At 44.0% G+C, this 21,805-nt stretch overlaps 2 protein-coding genes across 10 annotated transcripts in view; one reads left to right on the top strand and one right to left on the bottom strand.

Moving 5' to 3' along the window:
* Positions 1-2,211, top strand: part of SFI1 (SFI1 centrin binding protein) — a 61,799-nt gene extending 59,588 nt beyond the window's left edge. For all 6 annotated transcript variants that reach the window (XM_044989938.1, XM_044989939.1, XM_044989935.1 and 3 more), the window contains one exon: positions 47-2,211. In XM_044989938.1, the coding sequence (XP_044845873.1) occupies positions 47-154 (108 nt within the window). In that variant the 3' untranslated portion in view covers positions 155-2,211. The remainder of the gene's footprint in view (positions 1-46) is intronic.
* Positions 1,639-21,805, bottom strand: part of PISD (phosphatidylserine decarboxylase) — a 40,964-nt gene continuing 20,797 nt past the window's right edge. For 2 of the 4 annotated variants that reach the window (XM_044989946.1, XM_044989948.1), the window contains 5 exons: positions 8,328-8,564; positions 7,597-7,735; positions 5,768-5,914; positions 3,821-3,981; positions 1,639-3,454 (listed from right to left, as the gene is read on the bottom strand). In XM_044989946.1, coding sequence (XP_044845881.1) covers positions 3,230-3,454; positions 3,821-3,981; positions 5,768-5,914; positions 7,597-7,735; positions 8,328-8,564 — 909 coding nt within the window. In that variant the 3' untranslated portion in view covers positions 1,639-3,229. Of the gene's footprint in view, positions 3,455-3,820; positions 3,982-5,767; positions 5,915-7,596; positions 7,736-8,327; positions 8,565-10,914; positions 11,081-13,797; positions 14,032-19,548; positions 19,660-21,805 lie in introns of those variants that run through there. The other 2 variants (XM_044989950.1, XM_044989949.1) reach the window with 2 other exon arrangements.

The following is a 21,805-nucleotide window of genomic DNA, read 5'->3' as shown; positions in this document are numbered from 1 at the left end:
CACCAGTCATTGAGCCTGTTCGTCTTCCCTTCATTCTCTCTCATAGTTGGAGGTGCAGATCAACGCTCTCACCAAAGTGCTGCTAGAAGGGAGACATTGTCTGCAGAGCTACATCACCCGGGTGGAGGACATTCGCACTGCTTTGGATATGTAACAAGTCTAAAACCTGGGAAGGGTTGTTCATGCTCAGTGGTAGAATGGGCTGGCTGGCTGTTCGATCTTTGATTATGTGCTTTTGATGTCAGAGATCACGTACATTAGGTGTATGTCCTCTCTAACTTTTGTGAAGGGAAGTAAACCAAACCACTCTACCAGTTAAATGTCTGTTTCCTTTTGCTGCATGCATATGGAAGACATTACCTCATTTATTTACCATAGTTGTGATAAGAAACAGGACACTCTGCTGTGCAGCTCAAAGCTGCACTCATCACAGTCCTTAGCTGAGTATTCATAGAGCCCATCACTATAGTATCTATTTAAACTCCCCTGCTTATTAAGAAGCTAAACAATGCTGAGAAGACTTATTTTAAAATGTTTGAAATTCAGAGTTAATGTTGATAAATCATGCAGTGTGACATACAGAAATACTGTGCTAGTGTTCCAGTTGAAAAATTAAATGGATTCTCTCTGCTGGGGAAACTTACAGCATGGCTGGTATTCTCAAGAAACCCTGCTTTTACTTCCTCTGATCAGTGGGTAAGACACTCCTGCTAGCCAGCCAAGCTTCCACAGTGCTAAGACCATTACAAAGAGAGCTGACCTGGTGCAGACTGATCTGTTTGGCACATTCATAGTAAAGAGAACAGTAGCAACTTCTCTCAGCCCGTTAGAACTGGGTGCTCAGATACTGTGACGGCTGAGGAGTGAGGAATTTAAAGCTTAAATTTGTTTTCTTCCACTGAGGCCTTTTGTCTTAGTTGTGGTCAAGAGATTCAATCTTTCTTCCTCTACCCCATTGCAACAGGCTTGTGCTGTTCGCAGAGCCTCTAGCACCTGAAGGGTAATTAGTCATAGCTTCAACCCTAAGGGCTGATGATGTCTGCATGCATTTCACATCGTTTTTAAGAAATTCATGCCTAGCTGGAATAAGAACACAAGTTCTGAACTTCCTAGCACTAAGGGGCTGACCGAAGTGGGTGTGTGTGGGGGACTAAGAGCCATTTTAAGCAGCCCCCATTTAATCTGAGGAAATGGTGACTCTTGGAGCCAAAGGATTAGTTCTCTCCTACATTGACCAAGACAGGGCTAAATCATCAAGCTCATCCTAGGAGCCTTTGGCAGGCTATATTACCAGACACTGAGCACGTCTTTCCTCCTCTACTGACAAGTTAAGTGTATAGGGCTTGGCCAGCTGTCCACACTTGATTCTGTTTTCTCCAGCACATCCAGGGGCGACAGACTTTCCTTTACAGGATCAAAGGTAGACAGTGCTCAGTCTCATTTTTAATTAATTCTAAAAGTTTGTTTCAGAAGATCCCCTTGGAACTGCAGGCAGATCTTTAAAGAAACCACCAGCTCCCCCTCAAGCTGGGAAAGAGTAGATGACCTCACAGGAGCTGGGAGGGCCAGGTTTGATGAGAAGCTAGTCCATTCCTTCAAGCTCAGGGTGTCCCATTCACTTACAGGCAGACGACTTCCTTGGCTCAAAATAGAATTTATTCAGTAAGAACAAGCAATACATTGCAGGAGAAGTGAGTTGCTCTCAACCCTTTTGGCACCAGTTGCTGTTAATCCCATTACTGGTAACATGAAGCTTAAAACTCCTATTCTTAGTGTCATGTTCCCTACATTAGTGAAGGAGGTTGTTACTATTTCCATCTAACCCTTCTTGGCATGAATTAACAGAGACTAAAGTTGCTGCAGGATGAAGCTGCAGAGCACTCAGCCCCAGCTTCTCTCTACCAGCTCTATGAGTGCAAAAGAAAAATGGAAGTTTGGCTTTTTTTGGTAAGTTAAACAAATATTTGCAAGTCCACTGAAGGCTAGAAAAGCAAGTTAGTGCACATGGGGAGCAAGCTTGGATTGCCCCAAAGGTCCATAATGGTTTTTAATACACAGTCAATGCCCATGGCATTTCACTCCGTGCACTAAACTATAAGCCCTGATGTATTTCAAATTGTTTTGTACAGGGAGAAATTCCCACATCAAGACCTCAATGTCAGACTCTGAAGGTTATGACTCAACACAATAAGCAGCAGCATCTGTACAGCAGAAGGGGAAACATACTTTGGCTGCATCCCCACTGCAACGGAGGAGTTCTGTATGATGGAAACTCCCCCGTGCAATGAGAAGGGAGCAGACCCCAAACCACTTGTTACTTTTTTATGTCACAAGATTAATCTCTCAGTAGTTTTTGGGTGACTGAGGAGAGTAATTACCACTCATATAAACAAAAAATCCTTAAGGCCTGGAATGGCAAAAATAAAACTATGGATTGGGAGAAGAATGTGCACCAGTCTGACTGCTGCAAGCTAAAAAAATACACTTTTTTCAAAAAGATGACAAGTTCAACCACATGGAATGTAGACACAGTGTTTTCAGGTTTAAAATACAGTGCAAAGTCCAGTTTTAAAGGGACAATAACAGGTTAAAAGGCATTTAAAAATTAGTTTCCACACCTGTTACCAGTATGTTATTAAACAGAATTTGAATCTAATTTACTGGTTTCAGCATTGATGCCATTAATTTACATTGTGCATTTCACCTAGGTTGGAAAATGAAAGTAAGACTAGGCAATCTGACTTCTTGGCTTCCATACTTCGATGTCATGTTTGCATTAGACACTTCTGGGGACTGCAAGTTTGAAAACCACATTTTACAGAACTGAAACCTTGGGTCTAGGTCAACCTATCAGTGTCCCTTTAAAGGTAGCTAATCTCTCTGCCTTCCCCCATCCCCGATAAGGACCTACAGGCTCTGTATGAATGTAACTAGTTTGCAACACATTGAAGAGGAGAGTGTGAAAGACTGTAGGCACAGGATGGGATAGAAACCACCCTGGTCAACATTCTTAAAGGCATCTGTACCTGATATGTATATGGATCATCTGATTATTTTACTGCTCTCAGCATGGGTATGTGATATAGGGCAAATACTCCTACCCCAGTTTTACACAGCAGTGTTGTTGAATATTTTCCTCACCCAGGTCCTGCTGAGTGATAGTTTCCATTAGTGAAACATTTTTCTTGGAAGTTTGAGTTCCTTTGTATACAAAATCCTCTTGTAGTTTCTAAAGGGACCCCAGAGCCTCTCCAAAGCGGATTTTCTGTCCAGGTTTGAGATGGAAGTTGAAGTCCTTGGGTGCCTCGAAGATCAGAACAATGGTCGAGCCCAGGTTAAACTCCCCTAAATGTTCTCCTTTCCTCATAGGGATGCCCTCCTTGTTATTGTTGGTTATGAAGCTGAAGTCATTGTAAGAGCCTTTGGAGTAACAGGGGCTGTTAGTACGCAAATCCTGCAGAGAGACGAGAGAAAGGAATATGATTTGCGAATTTTAGTATGCTCTGTCCATTTACTAGGATTGACAACTCCCTATGCCTGGATTACAAATAGTAACATGCAACAGTGCTAAATACAAAGTGGAAGAAAAGATCTGTACAACAGACACCCCCTTCATATCCTGGTCCTAGACTACATTAGTCTAATGAACAGTAGTGCCAATTGAGTAATACTTGGTAGAAATCTTCTGACTTTTAACTTTAGCTTGCTATTAGTTATGAGGAAATCAAATAATCAGCTATGCCTTGTTTCCTCACATGAGTTATATAGTACCACTGACTCATTAGCAAAGTGAGACTTCAAAGGCAGGATTCCCACTCACCCGGTCGAAGTAGATGCGGATGGAGCCAACATTTGTGGCTCCTACCGCTGTTAGGGAGAAAAAGCCATGTTTCCAATCACCGCTAAGTACAACCCGCTCATTGTGGCAGAAGAGTTCCTTGATCCAGCGGGCAACACCAGGATTCACAGACATCAGGGAGCCTGTAGTAAACAGGAAGAACAAGATGAAATATTCTTTGTTCTTGAAGCAGTATTTTGATAGATTTAAGGCACAATAGTTTAAAGACCAACAAGAAAGGCCAGATTAAAGCTCATTTCTAAGAAGTGAGACAAATGCTAAGTATTACCAAGAATATGAAGGATCAGAAGATGCACAGAGGTTCTATTGCACTGTGCACAGCAAGTAAAGCCTCCAGCTGGGCAGTAGCAAAACCAGAACTGTTACTAAGGGTATGTCTACACTGCAGCTGGGAGTGTGCTTTCTAGCCCAGGCTTCCAGCTCCACTGTAGATATACTAGGTGGGGAGCAGATAACACACGAGTGTTCTTTAGCTCATAGAGCTGCTCTATCATCCAGCATGTCTGAGGTCCTGCTACATCCCCTAGAAACAACAGGAGCTGAATGAAGGGAAAATATTTATGCCAGAAACTAAGGCATATTAACACCCCTCCACAAAAGATGTATCAACCTAATTAGTTTTTGCCCTGGGCTCAGACCACACTATTTCACCCTAATGCCATCTCAGAGTTCACAGCATCACCATTACATGCCCTGAAAACATTGCTATCACCAAACAGGCAAGGAGGAGGAACCCAGCTCCCTAATGAACTCAAAACATAATACGCCTCCTTCTGAGCCTGGATTACTGAGTGCTCCACAGGAGCTGACTAAGATCTGATTACACCTCTACCTCTAAAGTCTAAGGACACAGACAAAAGTCTTTATATCTAAGGGATGAGCTCATTGGGCTGCCTCACCAAAGCTACGGGGGGAAAAAAAACCACCCCAGCTAACCCCCCCCAGCCTCTCCAATGCCCTTTGCAATGTGTGACAAAGTGGTTCTGCAGTACTGCAGATCTGAGTCACCGTAGCTGGCCAGATGTGAACATGAAGGATTAATAAATGGATCTAGGATCCCAAAAGAAAATGAATCACAATAGGAACCTTAAAGGTTTCCACCCTGTCACACAATCCAGGGGAGCACACAGTGCATTAGAATGTTTCATTAGAGCCTGTACTCCTATGCACATTGCTCTATTACAATGGATCTCCTGGCAGCATTTCCCTAAGAAACCCCTGGCTAAAAGGGTTTACTCAGCCACAAACCTTAGCTTCACGCTGAAGCTTGGCAGATCAACTTTCTTGCCAGGTCTTGTCTCTCTCTCACACATAGCATCTGAAACCAAGTCCAACTCCTCTCTTTGTTCCTAGGTAATTAAAAAAATGAATTTCCATCTGCTGGACTAAGGAGCATGACTGTCTGCGAAGGAGAGGGCAAAACTCCATAACCCCAATTCCAATCAAGTGATTGTGCTTAGTCATCCTCTGAGTCTCTGATGTGCAGGGTTATCCACAACAATCAGATGCCCCTCTAGGGCATCCTCTATTTAGCAGCACCAGGGCAGTTTACTGTGGTTGGTGGGTGGGGAATGCCCTTGTTCCCTCTCAAGATGCTGACTGGCATCACGTCGGCTGGCAACACATCTGGGTCTCCCTACACCTCTGTGTTTATTTGAGAGACCAAGTTATTCAGCTTCAGCATTGATGATTTGAGTTTAATTGGTAGACTAAGCCCTGAAATTCATGAGCACAGTATTCAGGATTTGGGGGAAGCATGATCCTCAGAGTGTTTTTTATGACAAACTGCTGCCCTCTGATTCTCTAGCACATCACAATTCAGGTGCTCTGATTGAGGCATCTCTCAGTAATCCCCCTGCTTTTACACCTGCTCTGTTTCCCCTTCTTACTTATGGAAGTAGAAGCTACCTGGGAAGTGGCGTCTGTGCGACACTCTCCAGTCAGTGGGTGAGTGGAAGCAGTGATAGTCCCCAGGCGCCAGGTAGATGACACAGTGGTAGAGCTCGTTCCCCTCCTTTGTGACTAGCTGGTTCTGGAATGAGTTGTGGGATGAGGCTGCAGTGGAACAGCAGAAGACAAAAGGGGTTAAAAAGAACAAACGAATCTATGAGAGAACGTATTGTGTGACAAGTCTCCAATGGGAAATGTGCTACCGTAATACTCAGAAAACCAATGTTAACAGCAGATCACTAACTACAGCCCACACAGTGACTCTGGGGGCATTCACTGGCAAGAGAGCTTACATGGATGAATCAGCAACAGAATTCCAAACATGTAATCACCCTCAGTGAACACACTTGTTGGGACCATGAAAATCCCTTTCAGGATACATGGTAAGGAGATGAGTCAGCCTTAGAATTAATTCCTTGAATGTCTTCAGCGTTGAGCATGCTCTCAGGCCACACCTTCTGCAACTATAAACCAAACATTTTCTTTCTTGTGTTATTAACAACCCTTAGATTATTAAAACAGGAAGAATTACAGAAATCTAATTTACTTCTCACTGCTGATGCTGTTCACTTTTCCACTTCCCTCAGCTTGTACAGTGAAATCAGACTTGTCAGTGTTTGGGTTGTGTAAATGCTGCAGGAGAAGGCTTCTGGCAAATTTTATTTTATAAAAATATACATTTTACGCCAAGCTGAGTTGACAGGGTTCCTTAACCCCTAATATTTCATATAAACTGGAGGCTGATACTTGGATCGTAGAGGGGGATACAGAGCATCCCCCTCTACGGGGATTTGCCTTGTCAATTTGTCCTTTGCCTGCTCCCTATTACTTCGGGGACAATTCAAGCTGACTGCATGTCCCTCTTCGAAGGCCCATCTTGGCTACAGGAAGCTCTGAAAGATAGTGCTTCAAGGCCAAGAATCAGCATTTTAAAAAGCTCGTGTCCCTTTAACACACAGCTACATTTTAAACATCTTTGAAGTCCAAGCCCAGAAGAATCCAAAGAACTTTAAAGAGCCCCAGCGTCCCCAGACAAAGCAGCAGGGGCTTGAGACGGAGTCTCATCGAACGCAAAGAATTTGTCTTAAAAGACTCCTCAGAACTATTGGGGTGCTGACAGAAGTTGCGATAACGTCCCAGCTTATAAAATGCTTTAGTTGCATTTGCATAAACATTACGAAAACAATCCTGCAGCTTTCAGAAAGCGCTTCTTTCTGTGGCATATTGCCCAGACACAGCTTTAACACCCAACCCAAGAGCCTTGAAGACAGAGCTCTATCTCCACAGGGCAGGCACAGCGCTGACCTGAAAGGCAGATCTCTAGGCATGAGAGCAGAGATCAGTCTCCATTGGAGGGGGGGGGGGGGAGTGTTGCTACTGCATAAATTGGGTCTAGTAGAGTAGTTCCTACAGCTTCAGTTTTTGCTAGCCAAACATCTGGGCATGTTTCAGCCTCTCAGCAGGAGCAGCCTCATTATGGTCACAGACCCTGACATTACCCAGAATCCACCCAAGATCACCATGCCCTTGAGGGAACTGAAAAGTTAAGAGGTAGAGGAAAGGGCTGAATCAGAGGCTGAGAATGCAAGAGAGGGACAGGCTACTGAGGAGATTGGGGAATCCAACATGGAACATTACACCCCACGTTATTCCTCAGTCTGAGCTATAATGAAGCAGAGTTGCCTATGCTGCTGGCAAAGCTTTGAGAGCAGATAGCTATGAGTCACCCCCTCCCTGCAATTACTGGGAACAGTGAAATGACAGAAACAGGCTAAGAGGCAACTTACTTTGGCTAAACTGCATGTCTTCTGTGCTGGTGCACGGCCCCAGGAAGGACTCCAGCGAGTAGGTGACACCCTTCACCTGTTCCACTTCGCAGTTTTTCACTTGTCCAAAGTTCAGAATCTTTCCATCTGAGGGACTGATCTACAGGGAACAAAAAAAGTAAAATGCAGTGAAAATCCATGCATCCCTCAGGCTTAGCCATCAGAAACACAAGTCCACTGATCATTTGAACCCACAATTTCACATCTCTTCCCCTTTATATAACCTCTCGCCCCCACAATGGGAGAAGCCTAGCCTCCTTTTGTTTCGGACCTTTGATATTTTCATAGACCAGAAAGGCAAATAGGAAGGCCCATAAGTGCGATCCAGAAAGACCATCATTTGTTCAGAGTGAATGCCAATGCTGTGACCACTAAAGGGACTGACAGGTTTCTCTTTCAATGAGAGTGCCTGGTCTAGTCCTGTGCCTCGAATAAGTCAGGCTGGACTTTTACCCACCCCAACCAAGTAGTTCAGTTAGGGCCATGATCTGTTGCCATATAGACAGGCTGGATATGGGTGTAACCAAGAGCAACAACCCAGACAGAAAAGGGGTGAGTGATAGACCCACAACTCCACTCAGGCCAGCCCAATATTCAGACATAGCACACATTCTAAGGTGAGGGATGGGGACATTTACACATCAGTGTGTAGCTCCACTGGAACAAAATAAACATTGTTCCCTCCTCCTCACCACACTGTGATAGCAGCAGACTGGCCGGGACTGGGGCTTCAGCTTCCTGCGGAAGAACTCGCTGAGGTTTCTATAGTGATGAAGATCTTCGACGGCTGCTTCCTTCATGTTCACTCCAAATGTCCAGATATACAGGCTGTAGACAGGCTTCCGGAGCCAGGTAGGCAGCTCGACCTGGTTCAAACGACCCCAGGCTCGTGAAAGCAGTCGTGTTGGTACCGATTTGTACAGAGAAACCTAGAAAGAAAGGAATTACACCACGCTATTTCTGTTCTTTCTGCTGCTCAGCCCTTCGTCCCTTCGCTCCCAAAATGGAAGAATCCAATTCATTCCTACTGTGACTCCCTTCACTTCAGTGGAGTTACACCAAGGATGAAATTACCCTGAAGTCTTCAATAAAACAAGACCAGAACCTTACCCTCCGTGCCCTCATGCTGATGTATAGGGATGGGGGACCAGATGGAGCTCAATGTAAACCCTTCCAATCGCAGCACAAAAGCCCTGCCAGCCAGGTACCATGGAGGGCAGCTACAATGCATGCACCCTCTTCCCCTTGTATGCTGAAGCTTCATATGCGAGTTAGTGGAAACTGCTCCCAGGAGGCTCACAGAGAAGCAGTGCATTTGGGACATTCTTTTACAGCACTAATTGGAGGCACTGAAACATTACTAATATATTTATTTTTTTGAACAACCCAAAGAAAACTGACTTAGAAATACATTTCTGTCTGCATTTCAATGCCTAGTGTGTTGCTTCTCCCAAGCCCATCTATTTCTGGAATTATAACGTGCCTTGTCTACACATAAAAGGAGCACTGCTTTTTACTATACTGGTATAGTTAAAGCAATTCTACTCCTCTGGCGTGGACACAGTTACACTGTGCTTATACCAGTGTAGCTTATTACCATAAAGACAAAAACTATATCCATATATTGCACCTTTCTACTGGCATAACTGTGCCCACACTAGGGCTTATACCAGTGTAACTATAGTGGTCAAAGAAACAAACAAAAAATTAATCACACCGCAAATGATAGTTTTATCAGTACAAGAACTGCGTGTGCACCAAGCCTTAGTGTTTGGGCAATTCCAAAAAACTCACTCACCTGTTGTTTGTGGTACTTGGTATCACCCACACAGCTCATGAGAGCATGCTGTAATCTCAAAGATATTTCAGAGGGCTCCAGCCTTCCTCTAAGTTTTACACAGGAAGCTGTTTTCTGCAAACCTCTGGTAAAAGTTTGCAGAACAGGGTGGCTGGCTAATTCCAACTCTGTGAGTAAAAGGGTTCTCTGGTTTCTTTCATCAGAGAAAGAGGCACTATTTATTCTCTACTCTAAGGGTATCCCTCAATGTTAGGACCTGCAGAACATAGCAATAAATACGAACAGACTCCTCTGCAGAGCTAGTCCTTTAGCCTGTTTGTTCTATTAAGCAAATTTATTTCACCTGCTAATGGATGATACTCCACTCAACTCACCTTCACTCAGACCAGTTCAGTATTCTGAGTTTCGACTGTGCTATGGATGATGCTTACAAATAAAATCCAACCATTTGAGAAAGAGAGAGAGGGAGAGATTGCCAGCTTAATCTTACTTCAGACTGAAACGTTTTAAACCAACTATTGTTACAGGTAACACTTTAGACCATGACAATAGAAGGATTAGAGAGAAATATTGCTCTGTTTTTTCTCGTGTTTACACTTTGCACATTTGACAGGCCTTGGACAGAGTCAGTTTCATGGTATCCCTGTAGAAACAGTTTCACCTATTTGTGTGGTTTTCCCACAGTTACAGAAGAGATTAAAAAAAAAAAAAGGAAAATGTGATTGCAAAACTGCAAAAATTGGCAAGACAACTTGGGGACAGGTGCAGTGCCTGAAAACACATACATACTTCACTTTTGCAAGTGATGGGGTTTCAAGTTGATAGTCTCTGTTTAATGCAATAGCTGTTGAAATGGCATCCTCTCAAGAGCAGGCACATTTGTATAAGTTTGCAGTAACAATGTCTAGATGATGTTCGCACACTGTAATCAGATGCATGCAGGTCCATGTACTAAAACTAAATTTCATAGTTTGAGTCCAGGATGTCTGCATTAGTACATCCTCTGGGCAGTCAGGATTCCAGGCACCCAAGAAGGAATTGAACAGCCAACCAGTCTCACACAAAAATTGCAGCAAAGGAGAGACTACATGGATGTGTCCATGGAAAGGGATGGAGAAGAGGCTTGGTCTGCCTTAGCCCTAATCCTGATATTTGTGGGTATTACTGTCTGAATGAATGCAGCTGTTTCCATTGATTCCCCAGGTTGGGAACTTGTTTGTTAGGGGATCATACACAAATTCTATGCTCCTGGAAATTCATCATCTGTCTCTGAAAGGAGAATTACATAATCCCTAAAGCTTCACAACAAAGAAAAAAAAACCAGACAGTTGTGGTAGAGGAAGGTATGAACTGCAGTTCTGCTTTAATATCAGCCATCAGCACCATGCTGTCTGTCTCTCCCCCTGCTGCCAGCCTCCCTCCATTATAACAGAATATTTGCTCACAGGGTTGTTACAAAGTAGAGACCTGCTCACACTTACCCTGCTCATAGGCCTCCATCCCACTCTGGTCAAGGGTTTAAGAGCACCGAAAGGCAGAAGATAATAGAGAATAGTCAGAGGCCAAGAACGGAGTTTCAGAGCAGGCCTAGACATACAGCTCAGCTGGCCCAACCTCCGCCTCAGGGCCAGCTGGGGGAATTGCAACCTGTAGGATCACACACACACACAAGAGGGTCAGCCAACTCAGCCTCAGAAACACCAGCTCCTGACAGAGTTTGTTCAATGCTTGTCAGTGTTTCTGCAACTCCCTGCTCCCTGACTTTGGTTCAAACCTGCTCCTTTCCCAAAATACAGGACCAGGTCACATCAAAAACGAATATGAGCTGCCTGGGGTTCATTGGCACAGGACAACTTCCATTACTCATGCCTACTGGCAAATTAATTAAAGGCAAAACATTTTGCATTAAACAAAGTCTGAGATACAGGTGAAAACAAGGATGCAACTGGTCCAGCCAGCGAACGCTAGAACATACACAATAGTTATGGAACACCAATAGGGGGAAAACCCAGGAACTTATTCTTCTAGTGTTTGAAAGAAGTAGCTACTTGAGAGGACACATTTGCCCGTACCCTCTCCCGCTCTTGGAGAGTTAGAGTGATCAGCACAGTAAAGAACTTTGGAAGCTAGCAATAAAATCCCTGTTTAGGGCAAAAGTGTTAGGCAAATGCTGAGGAAAGAACAGATGATATTCCAGTGAAGCAAACAGCCACAAACCCAGGGCAATGTCGTCTCTGGCTCCAGGATTTAACAAGGTCTGGCATTATGGGAATCCTGCATTTCAGAAGTTCGATCTACAGTGTTGTTCCTACATGCAACAGTGGGATGAAACTGACCTAATCCTAGGCTCGCGTTGTGTTGGGGGAGAGACAGCTGCAGTACCATAAGCACAATGTGCTGCTGCTAAGGGAAAGGGAAGTGTATATACTTGCTTCTCTCTCCTGCCTGTCTTGAGCAGCAGCAAGAGGGAATCATGCCTGTACCTCCTGGTCTCTTTAGGTGAGCCCCAGAAACAGGCAGCAGCAGAAGCTGTCAACATTAGGCCGTACCCTGACTGTATTGTGTCTAAGTCCTATAAAGGATCACAAAAGCCACTGGGGACAAACTGAAGTACTCCTGCAGCAGGCCTGCTAGCAGTTGGTTCCATCTGGCCAGCTATTTAACACTTCAGAGACAAACAGAAGTGGGATTTGTGAGTTAGCTATTTGGGCAGTGTGCATGGAGGTCAAAAGGCACCTTTCAGGTTTTACAGTCCTTATTGGGCACCTCAAACTTAGTTCTTGTATCATCTGTCTAACACACATACTGCTAGTGCAGCAGGGTAATTACTATCTATGGCCCATTCAAACTTTGGCCTCTTAAGCAACTGTGTTTAGGTGGGTTTTCTTGTGAAGTAGATGCCTGAATTGAGAACAAACTCATTTCACATGAAGAGCCATCAGACGACTATGACTTGTGGTCATTACCAGCCTGGGCCAGAACTGAACCAGTGACTCAGCATGGAAAAGCTCCACATGCCATTCCTGTTTCCATGAGACATCTCATTGCTCCAGTTGATGCTATGTCTGAGTCTTCCCTGGGCAAACTCTCTTATTCCTTTCTTCTCTTGCGGTCTCCCAAGGGTACCTTATGCTTAGCCTCATTCTCAATACTTTCTGGGTCTCATCATTAGGTTAATGTCCACCCGACTCGGGACAAAACATCCAGGTCTGTTTGGCACTGTGCTAACTGCTGGGGAACAATTCTTCTCCCTGCATCTCTGGAGGGGACATAGTGCACTGAGCATGACTGTATGTGGATGCTGATGGAAGGGGAAGGCTCCTGCTACAAGTTAGTTTGAGGATGGCTCCCATCCCTTGCAGGATGGGAAGATTTGAAGACTGAGCTGTAACACGCTCTACAGTTCTCTCCAAGACAGAAAGGAGCTGGGAGACTAGAAAGGGACAACCTGCCCTTTTCGGGACTTGGGTCAAAAATTAAAACATCCCCATAGCAGCTGCTACTATCACCATGTGGGCTGAAGATGGTGCCTTTGGCTCACCGGTTTACTCTAGGCTAACGTTACTTCTGCCAAAGCCAGAGAACGGCTGTGTGCTGGAGTGCAAGACAGACCTGAGGAGCTGAAGTATTGTCTCAGCAGCGCTACAGCAGGCCTCAACAGTGGGAGGCAAGACCAGCGCACAGCACAGGAATCAGAGACAACTCACCTGCAGCTCCTCCTCCCTCTCATCCGCCAGGGCCCAAGAGCCTGACAGAGAGATGGCCTCTCCAAGAGTTTCGGAGGACAAGGTATTGCTCTTCCCTCCCGTCTCCTTCTCCCTCCCTTCACTGCAGACGATCATGAACCAATCCCTGCAGAGCTGCATCCTGGCAGCTTGCTCTAAAACCCCCTTCCTTCCTTCCCACCGTCTTGGCCTGGTTTTAGAGGATTCCCTCTCTAGATTTTTTGCTCTCCCATTGATTAGAAGGGGACCAGAAGAGAAAGGAAACCTCCTCATTTCTCTTGTTGTACAGCAGCAACCCCTCCCTTGCCAATTCAGCGCATAAGGAGATTTATAGTAATTAGGCCAAACAAAGGCTTTGCAGCTGGTGGTCACTCCTTCTGCCCATCTACCCTCCCTTCCTCATCTCTCCCTTCAGTCGCCATCCTGCAAAGCAGAAAACACCAAACAGTACCTGAAACGGGCTCTCCTATTTGGTGTGCCCCCAGCAGAGCCAGCTGGGCCTGGACTCTCCAGTTGCGGGTGCTGCTCCCCGGCACAGCTGCCGCTGTTCCCTGAACGTAGCCTTCGGACATGAATTTTAACTTTGCGGAGGTTGTAGCAAGAGGGAGGAGGGTTAGATAAAGCTTTACAGCATCTCACCATTTCCCTGTGTGCAGATCTGGTCCCTGCAGGGTGTTTGACTGACACATCATCAGGATGGCGGTCGGTCGTAAGTCTCAGTCTCTCTCTTTTTTTCCTCTACCTCCCCTTCCCTTGCTCGCTTCGGCACAGGAGGGAGGACACGACGTCACAGCTCCTAATTCCCCCGCTGGTTTGTCTCCGGCTTCCCTCTCTGTCTCTTTCCCACTTGCAACTCGGCTACGAGGTTCCCAGCTATTGCAAACAAACAGGCATTGTGTCACACTTCAGCAACCCTCTACAAAAGCAGCTTTGTGCGAGATAAAAGCAACCTCTGCCTACAAGCAGCCCCTGCTCCTCTCTAGCCAAGGTTGCCATCGAAGCTCAACTCCCAAACAAACACCCTGCAGTCTCAGGCTGCTAGGAACTAATGCACTATTATCAGAACTGCAGCCCGCTAGCCATGCACAGTTATCCCAAGAGCCAGCCTGAATGCGAGGCTGGGAGGAGGAGGAGGAATGGCGGAGAAGAGGAGGAGGGAGATAACTCATTGCTTCAATTCTGCACTGCAGTAACTGCGGCTAGATCAGTTCTGGGCTACTGAGCAAGCAGATGTGTATGCAAACACTCACTCTGCCAGAAAACCCTTTCCTTCTCACATCATCCAGCCTGGGAACAGAGGAGAGGAAAGGGAGGGAACAGCTTTTCTAACTCATACAGTCCAGTTAGAGACCAACACCCATCTCAGGAACACCTTTTCCATCCCACACTGTCCAGCAAGGGAGCAGGCCAAGACAGAAAAAGGGAAAGAACGTTCCTTTACAGACATACATCCCTGCAATGAAACAAAAGTTCCACCGCCAGCTTGAGAAACAGGCTCTGCAGAAGTTCAATAGATGCTTTATACAGTGTGCAATACTTCAGCAATTTTTACATCCAGCAGAACCCAAACCGCCAGTACCATGGGGGCAAGAGGGATTTTTGCAGTCTTGAAGGCTGCACACCCATTTTGTCTGGTACAGCTTTCAGAATATTCTTCAGGTGAGAAGTTCTCTTCCACATTGCAAATTATATCTGAAAGCTGTTGACTAAAAATGGGCATTCCTGTGTCTCTTGGCTGCACCTGGACTGCTAACGAGGGAAACTGGCAGCAACAGGAACCCAGAGATCAGAACTGAGCTTACACCTGACTTCTGTGTCAAGTCCAATATCAGAAATATTTTATGGTTCAATATTTAAGCAAAATGGTTAAACACTAATGTTTTAAGTCAAAACTAAGATAGACAGCAGTTTAGTATCTCCAAAGCATGCCCACCCTGCTAGTGCCACAAAAGTGACGTGGAGTGAGCCAATAAGGACTTTGCTGCATTAACCCAAGGTTGGATAGGACGTTATATATAGTGCTGAGGGGAAAAGAGAAAATGGGAGGGAGGGGCAATATTTGGAACCACGTTTAGTGCCAGCCTGAGAGAACCTTTCAGGAGGAAATTCATTTAATAGAAACGTTTTGGAGACAAATTATTTATCACAGATCTGTTACAAGAGTCAGGTATAGACTGATTTTTTGCAACTGTATATTAAAGGGATACTAGTAAATTACAATCTTATTAGTTTTAAAAAGAGTTAAAAATAATTCCAGGCACTACGCCTACCCCTTTTCCCCTCCTGTGATCCCCTGCCAGTTTTCGTGGTTTTATAATCATGCTGTCCTATGTTTTACAATGCTTCTCTCTCTTCTGTTGCTATGTGAAATACCCAGATGAAAAGGGGAAATTGACTATATACAGGGAAAATGTCAAAATTCACAAAGAAAAAGCTGGAAAAATAGCCGAAACATTTCCTTTCTGTCATTTCCTAGCAATAACAACAGGTGCAAATTTTCAACAGAAGTGTGATTTAAATCAACAGTGTCCCTTTAAAAACACTTAACCAGACCAAAGTGGAAATCATTTTCACCACCAAGATCACAAGAAATGCTCAGCATGCATGCAAGTTCCAGAATCTGTGACAAGGGAAAAAATACAGCGCTGGCACAGAAAGGCCAGGAGACGAACAGTGCTGTCTAACAAACTTTTTCTCCTCCTCCTCACATTCCAGACATGCAGGGACTGCACTCACCATTTATTCTACTCTTCCTTCAAAAGCATGTGAGGTAAATACACATTTCAGCACAGTCTATTTCAGTGGAAACAGCCCAAACAGCTCTCTCCTTTCAAAGAACTTACCACATCCTAGATCAAGGCGGCAGGGGTTTATTTCCCCAAGATTTTACGAAAGAGTGGAGTGAATTGAACAGCCAACCTGCACCCCAGAAGTGAATGAACATTTAAAATATAATTCCATTGTTTCATGTTGATACTACTGTAAATCCAGATAAAGTTCATGGAAAGGGCACACGTGGTGAAGGCTACCCACTTTGGGGCAAAAACATGTCATGATAGACTCACCTTCCTAGGTGAAGTTCCCAGGGAGAGAGATGGATTTCAGTGCTATATAAACCATACTTCTCCATGGCTACACAAAACTCATCTCCTCTAAGTAAGAAGCCTTACATTTCTTTCATGTTCTGTCCTACGGACCCCATTACACTCACCAAGACGCAAATACCTGACTATCACCCATGGATGAGAGCCTGCCCCTCCTCTTGACTGAGACCTACTTAAATACTGACATACAAACATACATGGCGAGTTGCCATGTCAGCAGCTACTGCACAGGAAGGATTAAGGATACAGCAGGGTTTGGCTGCTCAGAATTTAAAGATGCCTGTAATGGAAGACAGGGGAAATGACTGGATCCTGGACCATGCCAACCCTACCCTCAGCCCAAGTGTTCTGAGGAAGGGCGAAGGAAGGGACTGGCCGAACTGAGACTGGGCATCAGTTACTGAATCCCCCTCTCTCTGCTGAGGGATGAATGTGATGGATTTACACCTGAACTACTTCTCAGATCTCAGGACAGTGCTGCAAAGCCCCTCTTACTAGCTCCACTGATGGGCTCAGAGTTCTCTAACTCTTCTCTATGGGGAGTCTGGGGCTTCAGCCCCAAACCACTCCTACCTCCTTGAACTCATCCAGAATGCATATTAAGTGAATAAAGGAAGTAATGCAGGTGCACCATAAATCCCCTGAGAAGAATTATCTAATAACAAACAGCTAATCTGTCAGCTATGCAACTCCACTCTGCTCCATCAGTTCATATAAGCATCATATCCAGTGACCCTGTTTAATTACTCGTCGTCTTATTATTTCTCCAAGCCCTTCCCTCAGGACTCCAAAAACACTAAGCCTGGGGATTTACAGGAATCAGAGACTGGATTAAACACACAACTGTACATTAAACTGAAACGACATGAGCACTCGGGGCTGGGTTTAGAATCATCCAGTCTGGATGCTAGAAGCCTCTCCCTCCCCACTTCCTTCACTTGTTAACAGTATTGCCATTTAAAATGGATGGTCTAACTTAACACATACTGCTGGGGAAAGCTGTATGGTTAAGCACAAGCCATAAAAGTGGAACAAAAGGAAGTATCAAGCAGCAAAGACAGGGGTATTCTGAGACTCACATCACACTATTATACAGAGGAGATCCGCTGATAGTGACTGTATTAGTTTATCATCAATAGTTTCATTCCTTTCCCCTGGCCACAGTTAATATCTTCTGTTTAAACTTATATGTACAAAAAAGTATCATCTCTCTTCCTTCCTCACCACTTTATTATTCTGCAGAAATCCGGCAGGAGAAACAATAGCTTCCTCAACAGCCAATCAATCAGGAGATCCTGCTATTCTAAGAGCATACCAAATAACTGCTTTTGGACATTAGGGAAACAACTGTGGATTGGCTGTTTTAGCAGTCACATGATTTTTAATGCTGTATATTTCACTCCCTGGATTCCTGCTGGCACATATGTAAACCTTAACTCTCTTTGTGAGTGTCTAGGCACTGACTGTGAAATGTACCAGATGCCCTGATTCAGCAGGTCTTTTTTCCATCTCTAGTTTCGAGGATTCTCTTGCCCATTTTTTATCTCAAACAGGCTTCCTGTAATTCCCCCTTCTAAGAGAAAGGTTTGTGTAATTAGCTTCCTTTAAATGGATAGTTGAACTTCTCAACAAACAGAAATAAATCAGCTATTTAGAATGGCCATAAAACATTTGTTTATTCAGCTCTAAAGACTCCACAAAGTTTTTGGTAAACAATCCTTGATCTCTTCTCTGGGGCAAGGAAACATGTCTTATCTACTTTCATAAAGCAACATGTGCATTTATGGCATTCTAAGTATTTTGTAATATAGTCATCTCTATGGTTCTATACGCATATTTAATTTCATATGCTATCTGATAAAATGCCTTTCACCCAAGATGTTCATAAAACCAATTCCCTTCTAGGATACAGACATCTAAAATGGAAGCATATGGGGGGAGGAAATGGTTGTTTTAGACCTTCCTACTAAAAAGGAAAGCTCTGTTAAGCGCTCTAGAATCCTGAGTTGGAAACTGAACAAAGAAGCTGTGAGGCCTCACATACAATTCAGAAACCTACACACAATCCTAACTGAACAAACACTTCTTTTAAAAAGGGACTATTAACTCTAATTGTTGGTTCCTCAGATCAGCAGAACTGAGAGATTTCTAACACACCAATTCCTTTTTCATTTGGCCTGAAAACCCAAGAAAACAGTGACTAAGAATTGGTGGTCTGGAAGTCTAAAAGTGCTTACCTTGGCTGTACAGCACTCCTGGCAACTGCGGAGGCTGACTCTGAATGAAGCTTGTTTCAGTTCCTTCACAGATTTCTTGTTTTTAAATCTACCGAAATGTGACACTGACCTGGCTTTTTTGTTTGGGTTTTCTAAGACAAGTGAACAAAACAATGGAATGTAACCCACATAAGTGTTCCTGACAAATGCACAGAAGATTGGTGCACCAAGAGGGAGGAAAAAACTCTAATCCATGCCCTGCAGAAATCACATGCACTGATGTGTCCACACGCCCATCCTATTAGCCCCAAACCATGGTCTTGTTTCCAAGATCAGCTGATTGTGACCTTCCGGTTCTAAACGACTTCTTCCCGTTTCCTGCCAGTGAAGCTGGATGTACCCACTACATTTAAGTAGGAGTCTGCTGTACTGTGGAGAGCTACATGCTGTGGAGTTTAGTATTACTCTCTTCAACAGAACAAGCTCAGCAAGAATGTGAAACTTGAGATAGTTTTGTTTTCAGCTGGATGGCTTTCTGTGGAAAGCAGAATGATTTTGTGAGACCACCACTAAACCCAACAGGCCACCAGACCCCAATCATGATCACCCTGCACCCAGCAGTCACCACCTCCTTGAATCCCAGCCTTCTGGCCTGACACTGAATCCGACCAACCCAGCACCCTGCTAGACAAAGGAAGCTGTGTCTACGCATGCTGAAAGGCACAGAAATAAGAGAGAGGGTTAAACTTAAAGCAATCTGTGTTCTTTGTTACCCACACACCCACTCTGAATAGAAAGAAAGTATTAACCCAGCTGCCTATGCAACTTTCTATACCCTTAAAACTACCCACTGATATTGCAAAAAATGTTCAGTTAGTTCATCAGGATTTCTGAGCTGTAACCCTCTTCTCATGTCAAACAAGTCACAAAACAATCATCTCTCACATTTATACAGTTTTTAACAGTTTATACACTAAATTTGGTGAACACCCTTCAGCAGAAAAAATACATTTTACTATAATATACCAACAAATTATTTCCCTTCCACACAGTAGGTATATGTATTTTACCTGCAGCTGTGCTGTTGGCCAAAATAAGCCTCTAAAACACTCCAGGAGAATAACTTCTCAGATCCCCAATGGCTGGCTGGCTCGCAGTCTGTCTACTAGATCTGATCTGACCTGCTCTTTGCTTTAAGAAAGCAGCATGATGCAGCTGGTCCTCCTGTCCAGCTCATGTTTCAGCCATTCAGACTCCAGGGTGAGAACTGTTAAGGACGTCGCAATATCATCAAAAGCATCTGCATTCCCACAAAGCCCCGGGTCTCTCTTTCCCCTTTAAGAGGAGGAGACAAGGCAGAAAAAACTGAAAGGAAACTAAAAAGGAGGGGGATAAGATTGCATGACAACATAGTCTCTCAGTTCCCCAGATGGCTTCCCAGAAGTGCATTTACAAAACAGCAGACTCATATCAGGGGCTTGGGAGATAGTATCTAGGCCTCCGTTAACAAATCACCAACTGAAAACATATTAAGACAGTTTAGGGTGAATACCTGGGAAAGTTTCTAACAGTAATGTTGGTTGATCATGGAACAGTCTCCCAAACAACCATATTATTTGGGAAATTTAAAAATTATATGGACAAAGCACCAGAAAATGTTCACTACAGAGCAATTCTCCAGACCAGGGATAACATTTGATACCAGTTGGATAGCAGAGAGCATGTATGTAAAATGATCCAGTTTGAATTTTCTGTTGCTGTTTCTTGACGTTACCAGAAACGCTGATGTACGTTTCCAGCCAAAGAGTACATACAGTTTTACAAAACCCTTATAAAACCCTTCAGAACTTTTAGATTGCTCAATAGTCCCAGTTACACACATTTCAACAGAAGGTGTCTTGGGCAACGGAAGAGACACTGTAGCAAAAACCATCCATCTGAAAACACGGTTTGAAGGTGACATTGAACTCTACATCATCTTAGGCTAGCTGAAAAATGTAGGGGAAATTGCAGGCAAAACTTCTGCCACCCCACCCCATCGTTCCCTCTCTCCCCCGTTGAAATTTGAACCTTTTTGAAATTTTCTGATCAATGCTACAAGAAATCAAATTTCTTTTGTATAATTAGACATATGTCCATACAGCACTCAGGCATCAGAAAAAACAGAGGAGAAAGTATGACATGTAACAGGTCATCTGGTCTAGGGATAGGATTTCACTCTGCACAGGCAGAAGAGCCAGATCATGGAGTCGCACAGGTGGAGGATTTTTCATGGATTCTTTCTTGGGATATCCTGGTCTATGATTCAGGATCTCCCATCACAGAACATACTATTACTACTACACCACGTGCTGCCTTACTAAAATGGTACTGAGTAACGCTGCCTCACTTGTCCACAAGCAGCACTACAGAACTATCCCTGTGCTACCCATCCACCTCAGTAGGAAACACTGATCTGCAAAAGTGGTGAGCACTAAACAGATCCCTAAACATGAATTTAGGGACCTAACTTTAGGCCTCTATTTTTTTTAAGTCTTGGCCTGTGATATTAAGCTTCCCCTCTAGCAGAGCTGGTTTTCACCCTGTTATTTGCCACATACAATATCAGATGTCACTATAAACTAGTGCCACCTCCTAAGGTTCACTGGGTTCTCTCTAAAGCTGCATCTTTACTTGGTTTTTGCCACTCATACTATGACAGCCACCATTACACAAAAAATAGTATTGCAAAACAAATTAGATAAGAACTGTGGAAGCAAATAACGGACAGCAGTAAGGAATTGCTCTCTATTTAAACTCTACTCATCTTGTCACACTGTTTATCCAAACTCACTCTTTGGCCAAGGTTTCCCTGTGTAAATTATGCTATCTGTATATCAACAATGCCACAGTATCAACAGAGAAGGAAGCGAGTGGAATTGCTCCTGGATACTATATATCCAGGATACTAGGCACACAGAGACCTTGGCCAGGAAATGTTCCCAGATAGATTTGCGCTTACTGCCTCAAATTCCTTCTTCCACCTATATGATAAATATCTAGCTCTCAATGAAAGACGTCTCTGCTTTGCCTCATCTAATTAAATGAAAGATAATCCCTTTTAGTAATCACAGCAAGAGACATACTAACAAATTAATCAGTTCAAGCTATAAGCCACAGGAAAGTTATAAAGAAAGGTCCATGCCAGAAACCAAGTGTTCCCTGTTCTCCTGTCAAATATTTTCATGATCTTTAAAATTCACTGAAAAATAGCATATTTAAATAAAATTAACTGAAAAATGGCATCAACTTTACTGCAGTGATATCCTCAAACAAACCAGTACTGTG

This window comes from Mauremys mutica, chromosome 16 (assembly GCF_020497125.1).
Source record: "Mauremys mutica isolate MM-2020 ecotype Southern chromosome 16, ASM2049712v1, whole genome shotgun sequence".
Lineage (NCBI taxonomy): Eukaryota > Metazoa > Chordata > Testudines > Geoemydidae > Mauremys > Mauremys mutica.
This window is presented reverse-complemented; position numbering and strand designations above follow the sequence as displayed.